General features: G+C 36.5%; 2 protein-coding genes across 18 annotated transcripts in view; one reads left to right on the top strand and one right to left on the bottom strand.

Annotated features, from left to right (window-relative positions):
- The window catches only part of nhsl3 (NHS like 3), a 103,553-nt gene extending 92,442 nt beyond the window's left edge, over positions 1-11,111 (top strand). For 5 of the 14 annotated variants that reach the window (XM_087293775.1, XM_087293777.1, XM_087293774.1 and 2 more), the window contains 6 exons: positions 5,125-5,277; positions 5,375-5,431; positions 5,625-5,751; positions 6,147-6,254; positions 6,403-9,903; positions 9,994-10,796. In XM_087293775.1, the coding sequence (XP_087149901.1) occupies positions 6,221-6,254; positions 6,403-9,903; positions 9,994-10,016 (3,558 nt within the window). In that variant the 5' untranslated portion in view covers positions 5,125-5,277; positions 5,375-5,431; positions 5,625-5,751; positions 6,147-6,220 and the 3' untranslated portion in view covers positions 10,017-10,796. Of the gene's footprint in view, positions 1-2,435; positions 2,637-5,124; positions 5,278-5,374; positions 5,432-5,588; positions 5,752-6,146; positions 6,255-6,402; positions 9,904-9,993 lie in introns of those variants that run through there. The other 9 variants (XM_087293771.1, XM_087293770.1, XM_087293772.1 and 6 more) reach the window with 6 other exon arrangements.
- Positions 11,112-11,922: 811 nt separating this feature from the next.
- On the bottom strand, positions 11,923-21,756 carry yars1 (tyrosyl-tRNA synthetase 1). Of its 4 annotated transcripts, none has more exons than XM_087294030.1 (14): positions 21,693-21,756; positions 21,352-21,422; positions 20,467-20,613; positions 19,674-19,849; positions 19,388-19,517; positions 17,503-17,583; positions 16,058-16,150; positions 15,839-15,974; positions 15,672-15,757; positions 14,772-14,907; positions 14,587-14,687; positions 13,350-13,543; positions 13,114-13,255; positions 11,923-12,564 (listed from the first exon to the last, which is right to left on the bottom strand). In XM_087294030.1, the coding sequence occupies exons 2-14, from the start codon at positions 21,406-21,408 to the stop codon at positions 12,454-12,456; spliced, it is 1,590 nt and encodes a 529-aa protein (XP_087150156.1). In that variant the 5' UTR covers positions 21,409-21,422; positions 21,693-21,756; the 3' UTR covers positions 11,923-12,453.
- Positions 21,757-22,398: the final 642 nt, after the last annotated feature.

The following is a 22,398-nucleotide window of genomic DNA, read 5'->3' as shown; positions in this document are numbered from 1 at the left end:
TTAACATACAAGGCTGTGCTGAATATTTCATCTAGTGCAGATGTTAATTTTATGTAATTAATATGGTCATAATTATTAAACTGTATGCTTTATATGAAATATTGAATTATATTTATTGAATTTTATTCTATATTTATTGAATGATATGCCCCATGAATAAAATTAAGTATGTGCCCTTCAAGGCTTAGTATTACGTTTAAAGACTTTAAAAGAAAACAGACGATGAGCAAATGAGTTGAATAAACACTGAAAATTGTTTCACTGACTATATATACACACAAATACAAATATTTCACATTTAATATATAATTTTTTTATATTTTGTTTCTTTCTCAACAGTGTAAATTTTAACATTTAATCTCAGTGTAAAAAAATGCTTTTAAATCATCACATTTACACACATCTCAATTTGTGTGATGTGGCATTATTTAGCCGACTCTGATTTTGTGCGATTTTGTCTTTTTGATCTTTTTCGCTGTCAATGGAGCATCCCGGCAAAATGACAAAGAAAGCTGATCCTTATTGGTCCTTGTGCGTGCATTAAAAATGCTGATTGGCTCACAGAAAGAATCTTATAGAGACAAGCTAGAGTTCAACTTTGTAGATAAACCGTTTTGTTTTTTAAATAAAAAGTCTTAAAATGTAAACAACTTGTATAATGTAAATAATGTAAATAAGTTGTCATTTAATAAAAATATGTCAATAACTCTATTTTGACAAAAATTGTCAGATAGAACCTTATAATTCTAAGGTGAAGAATTGTAAACCCGGTGACCGTAATAATCAAACCCTTGGTAACAACTGTGGTCGGAACCAAATTTCACAGGACTGTGTTCTCTGGACTTCTCCCAAGCGGTGGACTTCAACATTCAGATTGCTTGCCATTGACGCTCTCGCTGCTTTCGGTGTGAACGCACGGTAATACTGTATCCATGGAAAATAGCAGCATTAACTTTCTTCAGAACACCTTTTGTGGTTTTTGTTTCTAAAACTTTTAGACTCAATTTCGAGTGCGGGAATCAAAATGCTCACTTTTTGGTAAACGAATGCTTTAAATGGTATTGACACTGCAACCCTGCATGCTAGGTCTGCATCTCTGTGAAAGGAAACACCAATCTGGTACAGAGGGTCACATATATAGGTAACAGCCATCTTATATTTGTAATCTTTTATCATATTATACTTGCAGTTATAGTAAACAAAATTCTTATAAATGACATTTAACTGTTCCAAGAGTATGGTCAGAGTTTGGTAAAACAGCATTTTTCTCCTTCGGCCCTACATTATTGAGTATTTTCATATCAGAAACATCTTTAAATCTTACCTGGAAAACCACCTTTTATTACCTGGAAGAATCATGCAAATGTTTTGTGTAAAATTCAATTAATCATATTTTATGCATATTTCATTTCATATCTGAAACTTTTTGTGCTGCCATTTTGGCCAGGACCCCCTGGTAGAAGGGTTGCATATCTCATTGGGAAATTCCTGTTAAAATAATTTATATATATATTTAAAATAATAAATAAAAAAACAGGGTAAGGAGCTGTTAAAGTACACTCACAGTGCAATCAAAATGCTCACTTTTTGGTAAACGAATGCTTTAAATGGTATTGACACTGCAACCCTGCATGCTAGGTCTGCATCTCTGTGAAAGGAAACACCAATCTGGTACAGAGGGTCACATATTTAATCTAGAGTCTATATCAATCCTAAAACTAGGCCTAGAGTCATACAAAACGTAATCAAAGCATCTTGGCCTCTTTAATTTACTCAATTTCATCACTTTCACTTTTATTTTAAACACCCAATCATTTGCTAAATCAATCAGCCAATCAGGTAGAGTTCTCTACCTTATACACATAGAACAGTTCATCATTTTCCATTGGCCAAAAAGTTCCAGATGGGGACTGTATAGTGATACACCAATAAAAGAAAGCCAATTTAATGCTCACAGCTTGATGCATCCATGCTCTAAATGTTCAAAAATAATCATCATAAAGCCCACTAAAATATGTTCACTTTTCAAGTTACTTACCCAGATCCTCAATTTTCAGGTATAGCTCCTGTAACACTTTTCAACAGGTATTTTAGACATTTGAAAGATTCAATCAAATCTATGCTCCTTTTACTATTTATAGTGTGCACTGTGGGTCAAATTGTGAAGCAGATGCCTTGCCCTGATAGCATGGCATGAATCCAAGCAGATTTTAGGAGAGGCAGATTAGCCAGGCTTCCCTGTCAAGGCAAGTTCGGTTTGTGTACATACAATGGAGGAAAACAGCCAACAAGTTGGGGGGACACCACACAGTTAAGATGCTGACAAAAGCCAATGCCGAGGGGGAGGAGAGATGAAGAGGGGTGGGAAAGATCAGGGCAGCTGGAGGATTGGTGGCACACAGTAGATCTCATTGTGTCCGACCTGATTATCCTTCACAAGAGACAGCTAGTTGACACCAGTAAGTCTGCGGCCGCACTAGTGGACCGATGTAGTCATGATTCTGCTTGGTCTTTGATTATTTAAGAGACCCTTTCAAACTACAATGATCTCTGCCTGGACCCTTATCTCAAGACAGACATGGTGGTGTTTTTAAGCAAAAATGTTCGGTCTCTGTTGTCAATCTTCAAGAAGAAGGGTGAGTAGATACATCCTTTTATTTAACATTTCACCTAGTTCCTAAAATACTGTTTACATATTGAGTGCACAGTGCAAGATGCATTACAGTAAATTTATCAAGACAGGGGTACTTGAGTTAAATAATTTCGAAGTTAACTTTTTATGCAGGTACTGGTTTCTAAAATAGCATAAAATATGCACTGCTGTAAAAACATAACTGTCAGTGTGGATTTAGAGACAAAGTTCTCTGAATATCTGTAGCTTCCCAAAATGTGCTTTACTCATAATGACATTTACAGAATCAGTGTGTGCCAACCGAGGATTATTCCATTTTAGATTATTTAAAAAGAACTTGGCTAGGTCTATTATAATTCATACCCAAGGTAACAGCCATCTTATATTTGTAATCTTTTATCATATTATACTTGCAGTTATAGTAAACAAAATTCTTATAAATGACATTTAACTGTTCCAAGAGTATGGTCAGAGTTTGGTAAAACAGCATTTTTCTCCTTCGGCCCTACATTATTGAGTATTTTCATATCAGAAACATCTTTAAATCTTACCTGGAAAACCACCTTTTATTACCTGGAAGAATCATGCAAATGTTTTGTGTAAAATTCAATTAATCATATTTTATGCATATTTCATTTCATATCTGAAACTTTTTGTGCTGCCATTTTGGCCAGGACCCCCTGGTAGAAGGGTTGCATATCTCATTGGGAAATTCCTGTTAAAATAATTTATATATATATTTAAAATAATAAATAAAAAAACAGGGTAAGGAGCTGTTAAAGTACACTCACAGTGCAACCCCCCCCCCCCCCCAACAAGGGTTGACAGAAATTCACTTGAAATTTGAGTCTTGTGAAATTTAGAATATTTGCTGTAAACGGGTGTATGAGTGCGGAACTGGTAATGTTTTACAAATAGAGCTGTGCTGTACCGTGAATAAAACATTCTAACTTTTATATGCAGGAGCAATTTGCAAATTGGACTTCTATATAGTTCACTTGCCTACAGATTGTGTTTTCAGTCTCTGTTATATCACAGTGCCAGCAGTCAGTGGCAGGACACCTGACACTCCCCATGGGGTGTACTACACAAGAAGCTTAAAAGTTGATACCCGGTGAGCAGTTAGAAATCTGCATAAATGGCTGAGAGGCTGAGTCGGTCTCTTTTAAGGGAAAGTCCCTGTCCTAAAACACTCATCAATTTTGCGGTGCCTTTCGGAAACATAGAAAGTCCAGTCAATAGTAGGCACCTTAGTAGTACGCCAGGAAAATGATAGGGGGACGAGAATGAAGTGTCTCACTGTTCCTTTGAGAGTGACCCAGTCCAACGATGGGCAACCCTCAAGAGTCCCAGTTCTCCACATTACAAAGTTAACAGCTAGCCTCAGTATAAGATATATTCTAAAACTACTAAACTATGTTTTTAATACCTTGGGTGATTTAGGAATATGTTTAAAGGATTCATCTCAGTTTTTTTATATTACAGACAAGGTTGTTTGTTAATTATGAACACTGATTGTAATATTTCAATTTTAAATGGATGTATAGAAAGAAAAAGCAAAGCCCCCATGTGCTGACATATGCTGAAGGGGCAGCTATAGAAAGGGTAATCTGGTATTTCGAGGAATTAAAGATCTGAAGAGATTACCTGGTCACAGCTTGAGTTGAACCATGACTTGGTTGGACACCTACAATCAAAATGTACCACTTACTCCTGTCAATGATCCAACTAGAATTGGCTGCCAAGCTTAGCAAATGTTGCCAATGGACAAAGAAAGGATGGGCAGAGTAAGAACTTTTAACAGCCAGATTTAAAAGCCTTTCATTCACAAAATGGGTATGTAGAAATCACGTTCACAAGCTCCGGATGATTGAGTGATCCACAGGTCTTTTCGGTACAGAGTTTGCATTTTTTCCTGCTAAGAGTGGTCTGGTTTTCCTCACAGACACAGAAGTGAGTGAATACATGCACTACTGTAAATTGACATTAAGAGTGTGCATGTGTCCTAGCACTGTGGTTACACATGTCATTACAACCTCTGTGATCGGTTGAGTGAGGAAGGTCATCTAGTGTAAAAGCTTTTCCAAATCCAGCAGAGAGATGATGATTTGCAGATGTTAACCTTTCTGTGCCTTTTGCAAAACTGTCCTGCTTATGCATCAACATCTTGATTTGATTTGAATGCAACTTTTGAAATTGATGAACTACCTATGATATCATACATCTGGGGTCTTTTAACTTGATCCTGGTAGACCACTCTCCTAAAAACTCCAAGCCTAGTAAAAAATCTAACTCTAACAGGTAATCAATAGTTTGGATCAACTAGAAACCTACAGACAAATATGTTCAATCTGCAGGATGTTGGTCTTTCAGGAGCAGGATTCTATATCCCTGCATGACATACTGCATGTTAATGAGAAGGTTTTGTGAAAGAGTGCATCCATTTATGTGTGCGTACCTTCACCTTCCTTCTGTCTGTGTGTCTGTACCAGGTCAGAAGCAGGATGAGCAAAAAAAGCTGACTGTACACTACACTGCTTCCCAGCACTACCAGGAGAATGTGTTCATAGAGGGGAGCAGGCCAAAATATCTGGAGGACCTGCATACAGAGGCTCAAGAGGGACTGAAGATACTACAGCAGGAGGGTGAGCATTACACCCACCTTTTCCAATTACACAAAACACACTGCTCGCATTCTGGCCTTCTAACATACACTTGTGTTTTCTGATGCACCTCACTCAGTCTTTCTTCCATACAGAGAACAAAAATGGAGCGGACTTTCAGGATGACCATATTGTGGTAAGCCTCTGAAATTTAAGTTTTTCACAAATAAAGTACAATATGGTAACAAGTAAAATCATAAATGACAAGTTCCTGAAAATGTTTTAACTGTAATTTCGTATTTCTTCACATTTTAAAGAAGGGTTGAAATAATGTATAAATTGAACCTTTAAAGGATGTATTTATACGGTTGAACTCCTTGCTTGCACAGCCAGAGGAAGACACAAGCTCAAAAGAAAGGAATGAATCGCTTGAGAACGATAGCACCTCAGGACACTCCATCATTTCAGTGTCGACTGCCTCAGCAGTCTCTTCACGTCCAGTGCTTACACGTCAAGGTATACAATGCTGACTTAATAAGAAGTTTTAAAATAAAACATGCTTAGTGGCACTGCCTCTTTGTTTTTCCCCACTAATTTGTTTTCAGGTTTAACAATTGCAGTTGACACCAGTGGTGCTCAGCCCTGTACCTGGAGCTCTACCTTCCTGCAGATTTCAGTTCTAACCCTGTTCAATCACATCTGAACTAATTTATTAGGACCTGAACAGTAGAAGTTTAAGCTAAAATATGCAGGAAGGTAAATCTCCAGGAACTGGACACCCCTGGTTTACACTGCATGGCAGTAGCTTGAGCAAGTTATCATAGTAATAGCAATGCAAAGAAAAAAAAAATACATTTTATATTGCTTTAATTAAAAAATATTTAATCTCTGTACGAACTATCACTCTTTAGGTTCTACATTTAAGCCCTTAAACCCTGTTAAACGACTGGATAAGTCCAAGAGACGGAGTCGAAGAACAACTATCATGGGAATACCACAGCAAGTTCAAAGAGAACTTGGTATGTAAAGCCATTGACATATATTAAGGCATCATTGTTTGAGCATAGCATACCTCAAATCAGTAGTGCCAACAAGTATGTAAGACTATGATTTTCCACAAAATTAAAAGAAATTATAATAATTGCTTATATATTTTGTATACCTTAGATATGGCAAGAGGAACTATGCTGCAGCAGCTTCCAAACAGAGGACATGACAGTGAAGATGATTCATCTGGAACAGTTGTTCTACAAACAATTGATGGAGATCTCCCATCTGTAAATCATGAAGGGGCTCGTGTACACCTGCAGAACATTGAAGTCCTTCAGGCATCAAGAGATGAAGACTTGCTTTTGAACCACATCCATTCTGTCTACCAAGATGAGTTAAACAGAAAGCTTGGACTTGGAGCATGCCCTACACAGAGGCCTAAGTCACTTGCTGTGCCAGGGATGACCACTTACTCTTTCCTACAAGAGCCTCAAGGCCCTGTTATGTCTATTTCTCCACAGGCAACATATTTATCTAAGATTATTCCAAATGCAGTTTTGCCAGCTGCAATAGATATCATTGAAATCAATCATGATCACAACCGATGCAGTGCAAGTACAGCTAGCAAGGGTAGTATGGCATCAGCTAGCCCATCTTCTTCACGGTCTGGAAGTGGGACAAATCAAGCTCCTCCCACTACTAGTCCCAGCAGGAGCAATTCACAATCATCGGAGACTATAGTCTCCAATTCATCCACAATCTCTTCAAAAGGAAAGTGTCTACCAACCTTTGATGCTGACAGCGCCAAAGACATTTCAGTTTTAATCCCAAAGGACATGAGTGTTTCGAGCTCAAGCAGTTGGAAAAGTTCTGAGGGGAAAGGTACAAATCACAGACTGAACCCCAGAGAGTATGGTGATGCAGGGGACAATGTCAGAAACAGCCATTCGTTCTCCCGTAGTCTTTCTGTTATGAAGACAAAATTACCACCAGCACCACCTCAGAGAACCTACTCTCTGCATCATGAAAACATGCAGAGACAGAGAGAGCAGGGAGACATACAAGATCCCAAAGATGTGGCACCAAATAATAATGAGCAAACAAACAGAGATATCAGCAGTACAAAAGAAAATCATCAGTCCGCTAAAAACAAGAAGAGTTCAGTCCATTCTTTAGAGCTTAGATCAGACTTCCACACAACTGTGAAATCTAGTCCACTTAGTCCTGATCAAGTTTTCACTGGAAGGCATGCCAGATCAGGTAACTCATCCCCACAGAAAACTAGAGAATGTGGTGAAAATTTTGATAGGACTTTGTCTCCTTCAAGTGGCTACTCAAGCCAAAGTGGGACACCTACGCATTCCCCTAAAGAGGTCAGTCCCTCCTCACCTGGAAAGAGAAGAGTAAAGCCTTCAAAACCTGAGAGAGTATTTGCAAAGACTTCACCTGTGGTTTCGGTGTCTTCATCACTAACATCTCTGTCTTCAGTCATATCAGATACAGCACATCAGGACATTCAAACCAATACCACTTCATCGGAACCACTCAAATTCTCCCCTCCACTTACAACAGTGAAAAACAAAGTTACACCTACACACCAAACTATTGCTCTTAGGACACTATTCAACATTCCCCCACCACCCAAGGTAAAAGCCCCATCTCCCCCACCCCCTGAAACCTGGGTTCAAAATAAACAGACCCTTGAACTACTATGTGGCCCAGGCCCAAACATCCATAAGTTGGAGTCATTAATATGTAAAACTCAAAATAAAAATTCAATGCAAATCAATGAACAAGTAATTCCAAAGACACAGACAACAGAAGAAACTAAGACTGAGAACACAGTTGTAAAAGAGCTAACTAAATCTGCATCACCACAAGTGCATAAACAAATGATGGTAGAACCTCCAGATGTAAGGCATACAGAAAAGTCCATTTTACATAATGAATTAAAAAGTCCAGAAACACTTGCAAAGGTAAACCAGATCCCTCACACACAAGATGAGAAAACGATAGAGGACCAAAAGGACAGATGGAGTCAAACACTTCCTACAACAAATGTACCATCTATTATAGTTGATCAAAGCATGCTGTCACAAACAAACTCTATAGAAAAAACAAAAGCTGCAACTGTGAGCAGCAATGAGAACCAAAGAAACTGCATTGTTACCGACATCGTGAATCGTATATCAGTGCAAACACTCAGTATAGAGGTACCTGAGGTCAATGGAATTTCTCCACCTCCTTCTCCACCTCCAGAACACCACCCTCCTCCCCCACCTATTAAAAAGATGTCAGACATCTCAGTGTCTATACGACCTTCCGAAAAGGAGGAACAAAAGCAAGAGCAAGAGGAACAAGTAACTTTCCCAGAGTCTTCTTGGCCTCCACCTCCACCACCAATGGAAGAGTCAACTGAATTGATGTTTGAGGAACAAGATGAGCTTGACTTCCCTCCACCACCTCTTTCATTCATACATGAACCCATGTCAGAGATATCTGACAATTTCCATGAAGAGTCATGTGAAGAGGTCAGTATAAAATTATTGTCAACGAATGTCTCAGATATGGACAGTAGTCCAGAACAAGACTCAGAAAGGCATACCATTCTGCCAAAAAGAATAGTACAAAACAGTGTGGAGGTCAGACAACAAGACAAGTCTTCTGACAGTGTATCAGAATATTTGGAGGACCAAGCTGAAATAGAAAACACAAATGTAGCCTCTACTATAATATCCAGTCATTTTCCAGATAAGTACTTACATGAGAAGGAAACGCTGGTTTCCACTAGCATTCCACTTGCACCTCCTCTTCCTGTAGAAGAACAATCTACTATTAACTTCCGAAAGCAACTGAGCTTTGTAGATAAAGACAACAGGAGCAAAGAACTTCTCTGTCGACACAAAAGCACACCTATTCCAAAAGAGGATGCCAACATTCCACTCGTCACACCTTCTTTACTCCAGATGGTGCGACTAAGATCTGTAAATGTTGGTGAAGACCAAGTAAACAACGATTCCAAACCAAGTACTGAGCCTACAACAAATGAGGATCATATTATTTCTAGTCAAGTAACACCACAGAAGCCTATTCGCAGATCCCTTACTTTTAAGTCCAACTCACCTGCGAAGTCATCCTCTGCTTCATCCGCAGTCCCATCCATGTGTCTTCAGGAGGCCATACGTATGAAGACTGCAGCAATGTCCTGCAGTGGAGTACCTGCAATGCTAAATCTTCGCTCATCTTCAGGTAGCAGTGCTACTTCACCCGTGCCATCTCCTAAATCACCAGACGGATGTGACTTGCTAATGTCCCCTGCATCTAGAGCCAGTTTCATATTCTCCAAAAGCACAAAAAGAGTTGTGATTGAAACACCTACTTCTCCTGATGTTCAAGCAAGCCTCAAACAGAGTCTTGCAGCTGAGATAATGCAGGTTTCCGACCAAGCCAAGACGATGATTACAAATGGAACAAAAAAGCCAATTAAGGTGCCGCCACCTGTTGCTAAGAAACCAGTGCATGGAAGCAATCCTCCGAACAAGATGGAAAATGCAACACAGGATAAGACGGAGATCTTGACAAATAAGCAAATAATGAGGGTTGATGTTAATGGGCAAAGTGATCAAGTGCATCCTGCTGGCCAGCGAGCACAATCATTAGGGAACCAGGAACAAGCAAGTAAGGAAGCATTCGCAATGAACATGTCAATTTGTGCATGAAATAAACAATGGACATGTAAATGATCATTATAATTACTTTTCGTTTCAGGAAGTACAGAGACCTCGTGTTGAAGAGACATAAGATGAGTTTTGATTGGACTGCTAGTAAAGAGAAAAGGACAAAGCAAGTGATGAAAGCCCAAGTAAGGTCTTGATCAAGAATTTATGGTTACCACCATCGTCTTAAAAGCCTTAGCCTGAAAATGGCCTTCAAGCGTATGCAAAAAGCTTTTACTCCCCAAAACATGTTTTATAAAATAGCTTTATTACAGCTTTCAAGTATTTTTTTAAGAGCCTCTCTGCTCTGGGAAGAGTCGCATTTAGTTTATAATCGACTTATTAAAGCAAATGACTGCAAGACCGAACTGACATCTAGTGGTCACTGTTGGTAGTAATCACTGCTTGGCGCCAAAAAAAAAAACCCTGTATCATATTTTTTTGATATATCCAAGTATGTCCAAGCACTTGATTTGAGCTTTTAATGAAAGTTGAGGATACTAACAATTGTGAAAGATTTAGTGCTACTGCAATCAACTCAAATATGTAATTATACATGTACAGAACCTTCTGTTATCTTTATGAAATCTGCAGTACGCTAACCATGGCTGAAATGTATACACAAAAATCTACATATTTACTTTTCATTAGATTGAAGCACTTTGTAAGCTAGATGCTGCATTTAAGTTGGAACCAGCAAAAAAAAAGGTAAGAGTATTGACTGATGGTCCCTCTGGATTTGATGTAAAATGTATATATACAAAAATTTTAGTAGCTATTTGCTTCAAGAGGGGGTGAATAGAAGTGCTACACTGTTTTAAAATGAAATATGCATTAAAGATATTTATAGATTTACCCTGTTTTCACTTTTTAATTGTGTTCTTAACATTAATGACTTGACCATACAAACGTAACATATAGAAATATCATTATAAATTTGCATGATTAATGCAGTTATTAATATTAACAATGCATTTACACTGCAGATCTTGATGGACAATTCAGATTTTTTTGTGACCTGTATCCAATTCTTTTTGATGACCTGTTCACATCATCTTTTAAAAGTGGCTCGTATCTGATTGTCTGCATTTACACAGCAAACAGTAAAGACAAAAAAAAAAGAGTGGGCACTGACTGACAGCTAATAATAAAAGAGCACTATTTTCTCCATTTCTGTATTTAATCTGTTCCCAGGGTTTCATTAATTTAAATTCTTTTGACAAATCATTTTGCTATAGTTTATGACAGAAACATTCTCATCTCTTCTTTTAATCTAGGCCTACTTAAACCAGTAGGCATCTTAATGTAATGACAATAGCGTGATTTATGCATGTGATGTATGCAAAAGTTTTACAATTGGTTACGTGGCAGATGTTGCTCTCTCTCTCTCGTTAAACATGCCTAAATACTTGTGCTACATGACAATACAAAAGCTTTTTTAGTCCTCGTGTATGAGATTTTAGGTTTGGGACTCTGCTGAAATCTGTTCTGAAATGAAAGCATCAGTGTTGACGTTATTAGCGATGGTTTTTAACGAGGCGCAGCTCACATTGATAGGTGTTAATCAGATCTACCTGCTTACACTGCAGACACAAGGACACAAATTCAAGTCATATTGAATAAATTTCCACATATGAACAAGGCCTGAATCTGATTTGAGTAAATTGTAATCCATGTGATTGTGTCCCGCTTACACGGGCCATATGTGATCTGTGCCACAAAATGGAGTCACTTGAATCATGCAGTGTAAATGCAGTCTTTGTTTTCTGATAAAGCTACTATTTCAGCACAGAAAAATACACAGAAAATAAGTTGTTTTTCCCATAATCTTTAACCTTAATGTCTAAATTATCACTTCTTTTTAAATCGGCTCCAAAATTTGTATTTTCTGGTTAAAATGATACAAATACCTCATTTTAAGAGATAATATCAGAAAAATTAAAGACATCTCTACAATAATTTCCATCAAGACATACAGAAATCAGTTATGAATCATCCTTTATTTGAGCGAGTCTGGTTAACATTAGATCTGAATGTTACGTTATCTGAAATTCTATCTGTTTTCTGGGAACAACTAATCTTAAAATATTCATCATAACATTTTGCTGTTTATATACTGTAGATTGTCCCACATCTGAACCGTTTACTTTGAAGGTTAAATAATAGTTTGTACATTGTCACACTGATCATTATAAGCACTGATCAACAGACATGGCACCACAGGAAAACCTGAGTTTTAAGATAACAGATGAGCTCCTGCAAGATTCCCCATTTATCACTAATGCATATTAGCATGTTTACTGCAGTACTTAATGCATAAATCATCTTGGACGCCATTACATGCAATGTAAAGGACAGACAATACTCCTATGCATTCTTCTGCAGTAATGGTGAACTATTAGTTCAGTTTTTGATGCCTATGATGAGTGATATACACAGTGTAGATGTTATGTGGATTACGGCTGTCATGAAAACTCTCCCACTGGAGCTTGAGAAAAATAGTGTGGATATTCTAGCTGATATTTCCACCTTTAAGTGTTTTGCAGGTGATTCGTCCAAGTTTGGTCATCAGATTTTGCTCTTTCCATTGTGCAACAAACTCGCCGGAGATCTTCAGATCAACCTGAAGAGATCAAACAAATAAATATAAACCATGAAGACAAAACGATACCTTAATAGCAGCTATGTGTAGAATTCAGAAACTATTACTATTAGTAGTGAGACCAGTGGACAATAAACAACAGCCAGCAATTTATAGGTTTTTTTATCCTTTAATTTAAGCTAAAATAATGTATAATGACATACTGAAACAAATTGTTCATAGAAAACATTAATTTGGGGAAGGTCTCAATTTTTTTTAAAGATTTGTTGGCTCCTAATGACAATAGAAAAGTGATTAATACTTAAAATTCGGTCGCCTGTTACTTTTATATACAACTTACACTATTAACAAACCATTAACTAACACTATTAGCTAAAACTACTAATTAGCTGCTTTTTAATAGTTAGTAAGGTAGTAGATGGGTTTCGGTAGGAATAAAACCATTACCTTATAAGTAGTAATTAATATTGATACTTAAAATAAAGTGTTAACGAAAAGAAATTACATATAGTACCTTGATTAAAGTACAAAACATATATATAGAACACACAAAACATAAACACCACATACCTGTAACTTCTCAAACACCTTTTTCTTTGGTTTCAATTCATCGTCTGGTTTGCCAGATTCATAGCCCTCTACGTAAACACGATCTCCTGCTGCAGATCCTTCTGGTGGATCCAAAGGCTCCACTTTCCTGGGCTCTCCTTCGCTAAAGGCCAAAACATTTAGAAAGATCAATGCAAAAAAATTACTTTTACTATGAAAATCTGTCAATCAATTGGGGTGTTTGGTGCTCTACTTACATTGAAGCACAGAGCACCATTGCTTGAGATTCAATCCCCCTCATCTTCTGGGGCTTTAAGTTGCAGAGCAGCACAACGAGTCGGTCCTGAAGCTGTTCCTCTGTGATATAAGCCACCAGTCCACTCACTACAGTCCGCGGCTGTTCTTCACCCACATCAATCTTCTCTAAATATAGTGAGTCTGCATCTGGATGCTAACAGATCAAGACAAAGATTATTTAAATACACTCTTATAGGGTTTTCAAAAGTATCGACTTTAGTACCGATCGATACAAAAAAATGTTTTAGTAGCATTCCTACTGGCATTTGAGGACATATCAGACTTAGCAGATTGGCCATTGGTCATGTGCTCAACAGAAATGACTGTGATTGGCTCTGAAGGCCATCAATTCACTGCTCTTCATAAAATACAACACAGATACACAGACTATTTAAAAGCCACATCAACTTTAAGCCAAATATCAAGTTTCCTAACTGTAAAGATAATTTCCATGACATCTAAAGAGGATAAAAACAGACTGCGGGTTATAGCTTGAATATAATTTCCCATGACTTTACTAGCGACTATGAGAATAACAACGGTTAATTTCCCTCAGATTAAAAAAAAACCTGAAGTACTTTGTGTGGCTTTGAAGTACTCCTTGTCCAATTTTTGATAGTTTAATAGTACAAACATATTTAGCTTGTCACACTTTTTGCCTTTAAAAAATTGGTCATTTCGGAGCCATTTTTTTCAAAGATTACATTATCCCAACATGTTTTCCTTAGTTAACAGATACAGTCTTGTGACTTAAGTGACTGCAAGTTGATGAGCGGAAAGCAATAAAATGGAGCTGAATTATTACCATTGCAATAGGTGTGGAAAAAAACAAGTACAAAAAACATATATTGATAAAGAGCAAAGTGAAAAAAAAATTGATAAATGACAAACAAAAATTCCTGATAATCCACAAGTTAAAAACTCCATCATATTCAAAACAAACATTGTTTACTCACAACAAAACACTGGAACATTGGCGGATAACTCATATATTCACTCATTGATGGATTAGCTAATAGATGTGGCTTTAAAATGTCAACTGACCTTCAGAGATAATCACTTTTATATCTGTTGAGCACAAACTAAGCAGCCAAACAGTGGGAAGAAGCTTTTAAAATTTCAGTATTGACAGTTATCGAAGTCGATACTTTAGACATCATAGAAGTTAAAATGCTCATACAAGTTTGCAGTCTCTACCTTTTCTACACTGATGACTTTTCCCACTCTGATGTCTAATCTGGATGGGATGACCTCATCGTCATCTGTGGTTTGTTTAGGGTTGCCCTTTACTCCTCCTTCTGTGAAATAATGACAATCGAATCAGACCTTGAAACTCAGTCTAACATTTTAAAATGTTTTTTTAGATATGCATTTTCACTCACTGTTTTTAGATGGTTCTGGGTAAGCAGATGATGTCAGTTTTTTCAACTCAGGGCTTTCAAACTTCTTCCTGATAGGGTCCAACAGTTTGTTAAGAGCCAATTCTACTGAAGCCTTCAGGTCACCTGGATGAATTTGCTGCGGGTGAGAAGTGCAGGGTGAGCATATGCATCAGTTTTTAACACAAACTTCCGGTTTGGAGTAATAAATGAAGTAATTCATGTTTCTAAATGACGCCTCTTGCTCATTAAGATTCATTTAAAAATAAAGAAACAAATATAATAGTGCTTAATTATTATATTATTAAATAGTTAATTATTCATTAATTTATTTATGCCATGTATATTTTCAGCAACCATTATTCCTCTCTTCAGTGTCATATCACCCTTTTCAAATCATTCTAATGTGCTAATTTGATGCTACATGAACAATTATTATTAAAACATTTTGTGTGGAACCTCTGATACACTACTATTCCAAATCTGGATAAAATAATTATCATTGAATTAAATAACTTGCCAACAATGGAATAAATTTGTCAAACTTCCCAGTAAAGACATTCATCTTACATAAACATCACAGAAGATTTCTATTTCATTTAAATTAATTTTTTGTTTTACTTTTTACTAATCAAATAATACAAAAATATATGCATCACCTTTTCTACATAAACAGTATGCACCACAATGGTTTTTAACATTAATTAGAACAATTAATATTAACATATAAAAATAAATTATATATTTACAATACCCTTGCACCAAAAAAAGCCAATACAAATCATTTCTGAAGGATCATGTGACACTTCCTTGCCTTTAGAGAGCAGAGGGGATTTATTTTACAAGCCAATACAATTTTAAATTAAAAAATCTGAAGTGTATGACACTGTTCAGATACTGTACCTCTGCAGCAAAGTCCTTCTCCACTTCCTCAAAATCTGTGTAGACTTTGTCACCTCCAAACTTTGGATCTCTTTTAATCACAAACTCTGTAAACGAAACACATCATTAAGCACTTGAATGGATGTTTACATTGTGTGAAGATTATTATTTTTTCCTCCCAAGCTCACCTGAGTGCAGAGGGAAAAGCACGTGTTTGACGAAAGACAGAACTCCATTATTCTCCACATTTCCAGGCTCACAGAACGCCTTCTTCAGCTTCTTCTTCACATCTTGGTTCTTGTCTAGCAGGTCGATCTTGGATTCCTGATGTTACACAAGAAATTTACGGAATTATTTGTTTTATTATATTCATGAACTCATGAAAGAAGTTGTAGGTGCTTCCGTACCTCCTCTGAGGAGCTCATCTTGCTCCCAGTGAGTCCTGGAACCATTGGGTTCATCAAGTGGCTACGTTTGGTGTACCCAAGGGAAGGCAGGTACTGTAAAACAAGCCAACTCAACCATAATTCATAGGAACATTATATCCAGTTAAGACCATTATTTAATATACTCGATAAAATTGATCCAATTTCTAATATGGTTATCGCTAATAACTGAGTAGACTAAGTGTAAACACAGACGTCAAGAAAGTTTTAATAAAGGCATTTAATAAACAGTGCTAAAGACGAACACTAATTTGAACACAAAGTGTGTGAGTGATCTATTAACAAAGTATGAATGAATGTAAACTAATGTAATGCAAAAGTAAGGTAATGTAATGTGTGTATTTGGACCCACTTTTTATTAAGTGGCCTTAACTAATATGTACTTACATAGGAACTAATAGTTTGTTACAATGTACTTATTGTGTAAATACTTGTATTTACTGTGTACTTATGCTTGATTAAATACATGTATGTAATTATATCTGTAATTAACTTTTGTAATTACATTTGTAAATACGAGGCTGACCATCCCTTACACCTTAACCCTCCCTTAAACCTACCCATACCACCAAACCTGTTCATAACCCAACCTCTATCCCAACTAAAAAGAACCACAAGTGTTCTCAAATACATCATAAACACAGTAAGTACATTGTATTTATTTTTTTGATGCAAGTACATTAGTTAAGGACACTTAATATACACTTAATATAAAGTGGGACCGTGTATTTATATATATTTATTGCATTTATTGTGTACAGCCTTACACTCAAAGAGCTTCACAATCATGAGGAGGGGTCTCTCCACACCACCACTACTAATGCCGCCCATTTCCATGATGACAAACATCTTAAAAGAGCCGTACAAATTAGGTCGCAAATAAGCAGAGCTGGTACATGTTATCAACTGACAACACAGGTGTGAGATGGGTAAATATATCCTTTGCTTTTGAAAGGAATATCTATGAACCTGTACACTCTGTAGGCAATGATTGTATGTAATTTATTATTTATAAATGCTCTTGTGCTTCTAACTGAATAAACAAACATGAAACCGTGACACGCAAGTATTAGTAAATCTTATCCTACGACTCACTTAAGTCCGAACTTATGTCTAAACTCAGTCCTGGAGGGCCGGTGTCCTGCATAGTTGAGCTCCAACTTCCTTCAACACACCTTCCTAAAGTTTCTAGTAGTAGAGCTGGGTCAGGAGTGTTTAATTGGGGTGGGAACTAAAATATGCAGGACACTAGCCCTCCAGGACCGAGTTTGGGCACCCCTGACATAAGTAGTCTCCTATTTATTTTTTATCTGAAATGAAAACTTGTAATACCGAATATGCAATGTAAGGTCCAGTGTATTGGAATTACTGGAACAAAGTATGATTATAATACATTTAAAATGTACCTTCTCAGCTAATGTGAAGATCTTCCTCTGGTCCACACCACCAAACTGAGCATCTACTTTTAGGTATTCCTCATCCAGTGCCTGATGGAAATGAAAAAACACAGTGTATGGAATGAGCAGCTAGTTAAAATACTTAAAAACTGTATGATGAATTCATTACAAAAATCATTTAGGTTTAATTATGAAAACAGAATTAATTAAAAGTACTAAAAGTAGTCCAATAAAAACAATCAATCAATTGACTTGTCGCACAACACGTGGACCTCATTCATCTTTTGGAGATGTAATATATATCACCACTACATAAAAAGCAATTCCAGCAACATTTAAGCTGATTGCACAGCCTCTATATCTCTATTAGATGTGTCATTGTCAGTATGGATAAAAAACACTAGTATTTACTATAAATTACTATAGTATATTTTCATGTGGCTGCATGATGACAGAAAAAAGATCAGTTACATTTTTCTAGTTCTTTTTACCTTGCACATTTTTGTTTACATTGATTATTATTTATACATTTGTTTAGAATATACGTTTTCACAATCTGATTCCAATGCCTAATTATTAAATAGTTAAAATAACTATAATTAAATATACTTAAGAATTAAAAATATTATGTCTTTGGAAGATTTTACTTGTATTATGATGCTATGTCAAAATAGTCTTTAAATTATCTTAATATCATGGTTTCCGCTACATTTATTCTGCCGTGGTGGGGTGCCATGCCAAACTTCATCCCGCCACGGCTACATTACAACATTCACTCGTGTTTTTTTAAATAGCAGGTAATAATCGCACCAAAACGTATTAAAAGGTAAGTGAATTATAACAGCACAAATTTTTCAGTAATCGTAGTACTGCTGTGTGCTATATGTTTAAGCATTTAAGCACATACTGCTGTGTGCTATATGTTTAAGCATTTATTGATGACCTTAATATTGAAGGTCATCAATATGATGACTGACTGACAGGTGCATGATGCTAGCAAACTCAACTTTGCTTTCAGTTAAGATGAACACAGTTACCATAATTATACTTTATAGATAAAGGTCTATGGCTCTGCATACAAAGACTTTATCTTGCTGGAGTTTATAGTCGTTTCACTTTACTTTAGGATGCATTAATGCCGCTCAGTATGTCTATTGGAGACATTCATAAAATTCCTAGCAAATCAAATAAATGTTGGAGACATCCTATATAAATGCGCTAAATCGCACCTCAGCAGCGTTTATTTGAGAACGCACAAAAAGATGCACTTGAGCAGCGTATATTTGAGGGCGTGCAAGAAGTTTTGTGCACTAACAGAGAAAATCGGCGCGCAAGAAAGGAGATTCACATGCTGGTATTAAATTAATGCCATCTCGACTTGTAATACTGCGCTCACGACATTTGTCAATGAAATAACACCACAGGTAGTTGGTAGATCTGTGTAAAAAAGGCCTGCCACCACAACTGGAAAAATCCTATAGGAAACACTAAATATTGTTTATAGCAAAACATGATGGTGCAATATATCGTACCATGGATATAGTGACAGGCCAAACTAAACGCAGAGTCAATGTGTCAAACCTTTTCACAATTTAGGTAATTTTTATCTTGTAATATTAGCAAGCTGAATTTTAAGTAGCATTAGTTCTGTTTTCCGCATTACACATTCCTTCAAATTAAGCATCAAATGTTTTGTGGAAACTTTGGTGATTATTTTATAGACTCAGAACAGAATGTGTGAGAATTTTAATAAAGTAAGTTAAAATATATATACAAGTTCTAAAAATAATAACAATCATTTTAAAAAAACTGAAAAAAGAATGAAGAGATGTTTTTAAGAGCTGTTTTAATCCTTCAGTAGGTGACAAAGATGGGAAAAACCCAATCTGCATACCTGTAGTCCAGGATACAGCAGACCACTGAGAAGAGGATGCTCAACCTGTTTGACCACCTCTGCCCCTGCTTTCTTTGCATCGTGTTCAGTGACCATGGATGACAGTCGGTAAACATCCAGAGTGTATTCTCTATAACAAACCAACCATGACATTTTCATTTATTCTTTTTAACAAAGCAACCACAGACAAACCTTATACATGCATGGTTAAAATACATTTCTTATTCTATGGAATAAACCTGAAATATCCGTAAAACAAATTTTCAGTCAATCATCATCCGGTTACCTGCTGAGCTGATAATCTGTGCCTTTGACAAATTTGAGTTTGTCAAGAGGAACTCCAATGCTCTCCAACATGGCCTTGATGACCTGCTCATAATACTTCACCCGGAGCTCCAGCAGCTCCCAGGGAGCCTTCATGTTATCCAGATAAGCATGGAGATCAGCAAAGAGGATGGTCACCTTGAGAACAAATGGACAAATAGGTATGAGAGGGGCAAAGATGTGAGATCACATTTTTGTAACTTATTCACGTGACCTTTACAAACAATTTCACATGAAAGCATCTTAAAAGTATAGTTCAAAAACAAACTAAAATTCTGTCATTATTTACTCATCCACCAATAATTCCAAGTCTGTTTGAGTTTCAAACACAAAGGACGATATCTTTGGAAACTGAAAGCCACTGAATTTTTTATTACGGTAAATGTTAATAAATACAGCTTCCAATTTTCTTTAAAACATTTTTCTGCATATTCAGCAGGAGCAAAACCAAAAAGCAACCCACAAATAGAAGGTTCCCATAACCTATAATGTTTGGAACCGCTTAGCACTGTGATCCTCAAATATGGTTTTAGTCATTTCTTTCATCAAAAAAAGTAACAAAAAAAGGAGACAGTATTAGACTGTAAAAAAACTGTATTAGCCTACATTGACTGATAATTGAAAACATCCATCATTTCTTACCCAGAAACAGCTATATACAGATCCCTAATTCCAGCAATTAAAAATGATCTTTAAAAAGACAAATAAGTTACTAAATGCTCATTCAGAACAAATACATAGTGCTGAATACAAACCTCACAGCCCGCCTTCAGGAAGTCAGCAATTTTTGACATGGGGACAAAGTAAGCAACATGGGGTTTGCCTGTAGTCGCTGTTCCCCAGTAAACCTTCAGTTCCCGCTCCTTCAGGATCTCCTTCAACCTCTCCTCACCAAGAACCTCCTGAGAAAACATCGAGGTAAAGTTGGTTTTATATTCGCACATTTGTTAAGTGACAACTTGTGACACGCTCCCTATATTGTTTACCATAGTACAAGTATGACTTCAAAACAACACTATCGCTATTTATTTGACTGAACAATGCTGTCTATATTGGCGGAAACTATATTATTAAGGAGGCAACACGGTGGTACAGTGGGTAGCGCTGCTGCCTCAAAGCAAGAGGGTTGTTGGTTTAAACCCCGGCTGGGTCAGCTGGCAATTTTGTTTAAAGTTTGCATCTTCTCTAAGTATTAGCGTGGGTTTCCTCTGGGTGCTCCGGTTTCCCCCACAGTCCAAAGACATGCACTGTAGGTGAATTGAATGAGCTAAATTGACCGTGGTGTATCTATGGGTGTTTCCCAGAGCTGGGTTGCAGCTGGAAGGAAATCCGCTGCGTAAAACATTGGCTGGACAATTTGGCAGTTCATTCCACTGTGGTGACTCATGATTAATAAAGGAACTAAGCCGAAAAGAAAATTAATGAACGAATGAATGAATATTATTAAGGAGAACGTGAGAAAATTAAAACCAACTTTACCTCAAAAGAGAAAACAACAGGGTGTGACAGCTCATGTACTCAAATGAAGATGAAACAAAAACTATTTTTTAAATGTATTTCCGTATATTCTTTTGATAATATTCTTAAAATGTTAACTAAGTTTTTAGCTCATAGCAAACAGAAAATAACACGTTTGTCACCTGAAGGTTTCTGGTGATGAGCTGGAACTTCTCATCAGGACTCAGCTGCTCTCCCATGATGTCTGCTGCTTCTGTGCAAAATAAGGTATTATAAGTGTATATGTCAAGTAATAGACATACACAGAACTTGTCATTTCGGTAGAAACTTTGTGTCACGATTGACGTTTTTACGATCTCAATTCTTCAGTGACGTCTGTAGTGAATGAATCGCTGAGCTGTCTAAAACAGAGTGCTAGAAACACTGCAGAGCGGAAAATGTGTCGGTATAAATGTGAATATTATGTTTATAAATCGTCAGTGATAATAACCATAACAAAATTTTGATATTCATAATAAGATGCATTATATCTCACCGGTGGTCGCTGAGAAACGTGTGTGCCGGTGACAGGCTGTTCCGGTTGAACCAAGATTTCATCACGTGTATCATAATAAAAGCCACATCTAATATAAAAGTTTAATTAAACTTCAGTTAAAATTGTATAGACATATTTTTAAAAATATCTAATTATTTATAATTTTATAAATGCACTTAAATACGTATTATATAACAGTTTTTAACATATTTTGCCTTGTAATGGCAGTATTGCATCAGCTCTGAACAATAAATTGTCGAGCAATCATCAGCAGGACGAGTAATCGAGGGACGATCATTAAGCTGCTGTCGAATTTTCTCCTCCAGGAGGCGCCCCAACTCTAAGGGAACTTTTTTTAATATATTGCTTTTTAATATTTAATAAACTTTTTAGTTCATACTGACAGACTCAGTACCAGTCTTCGTTCTGTTTTAAAAATTAATATTGATAAAATGACAGGAGGGCCTAGTTTGTTTCTAAAATGTCGTCGCCGGTAACCTAAAAAAGCGTATATCTTTCCCGCTCAAACAGGTTTGTATAACGCCATTTACTTTTACGAATATAAAATGTTATTTTATGTCATTATATAAAAACTGAATGTGTACTATACACCATCTAGTATCGTGTCAAATATTAAAAATAAGAATATATGCCAAACATTTATTATATTTTTATTCAGCCAATCAATAAATGA

The sequence above is a fragment of the Danio rerio genome, chromosome 19 (assembly GCF_052040795.2).
Source record: "Danio rerio strain M-AB ecotype USA chromosome 19, GRCz13ab, whole genome shotgun sequence".
Classification (NCBI taxonomy): domain Eukaryota; kingdom Metazoa; phylum Chordata; class Actinopteri; order Cypriniformes; family Danionidae; genus Danio; species Danio rerio.
Note: the sequence above shows the minus strand (reverse complement) of the source record. Positions and strands in the feature narration are given on the sequence as shown.

Bases quoted from the DNA above. Each gene is read 5' to 3' on its own strand.
- yars1 (XM_087294030.1), bottom strand. From the start codon at position 21,408: ATGGGAGAGCAGCTGAGTCCTGATGAGAAGTTCCAGCTCATCACCAGA. The intron at 16,151-17,502 runs GTACATTTTAAA...CTTGTTTTACAG, and splicing joins TCTTCACATTAGCTGAGAAG to TACCTGCCTTCCCTTGGGTA. The intron at 15,758-15,838 runs GTGAGCTTGGGA...TTTCGTTTACAG, and splicing joins GCTTTTCCCTCTGCACTCAG to AGTTTGTGATTAAAAGAGAT.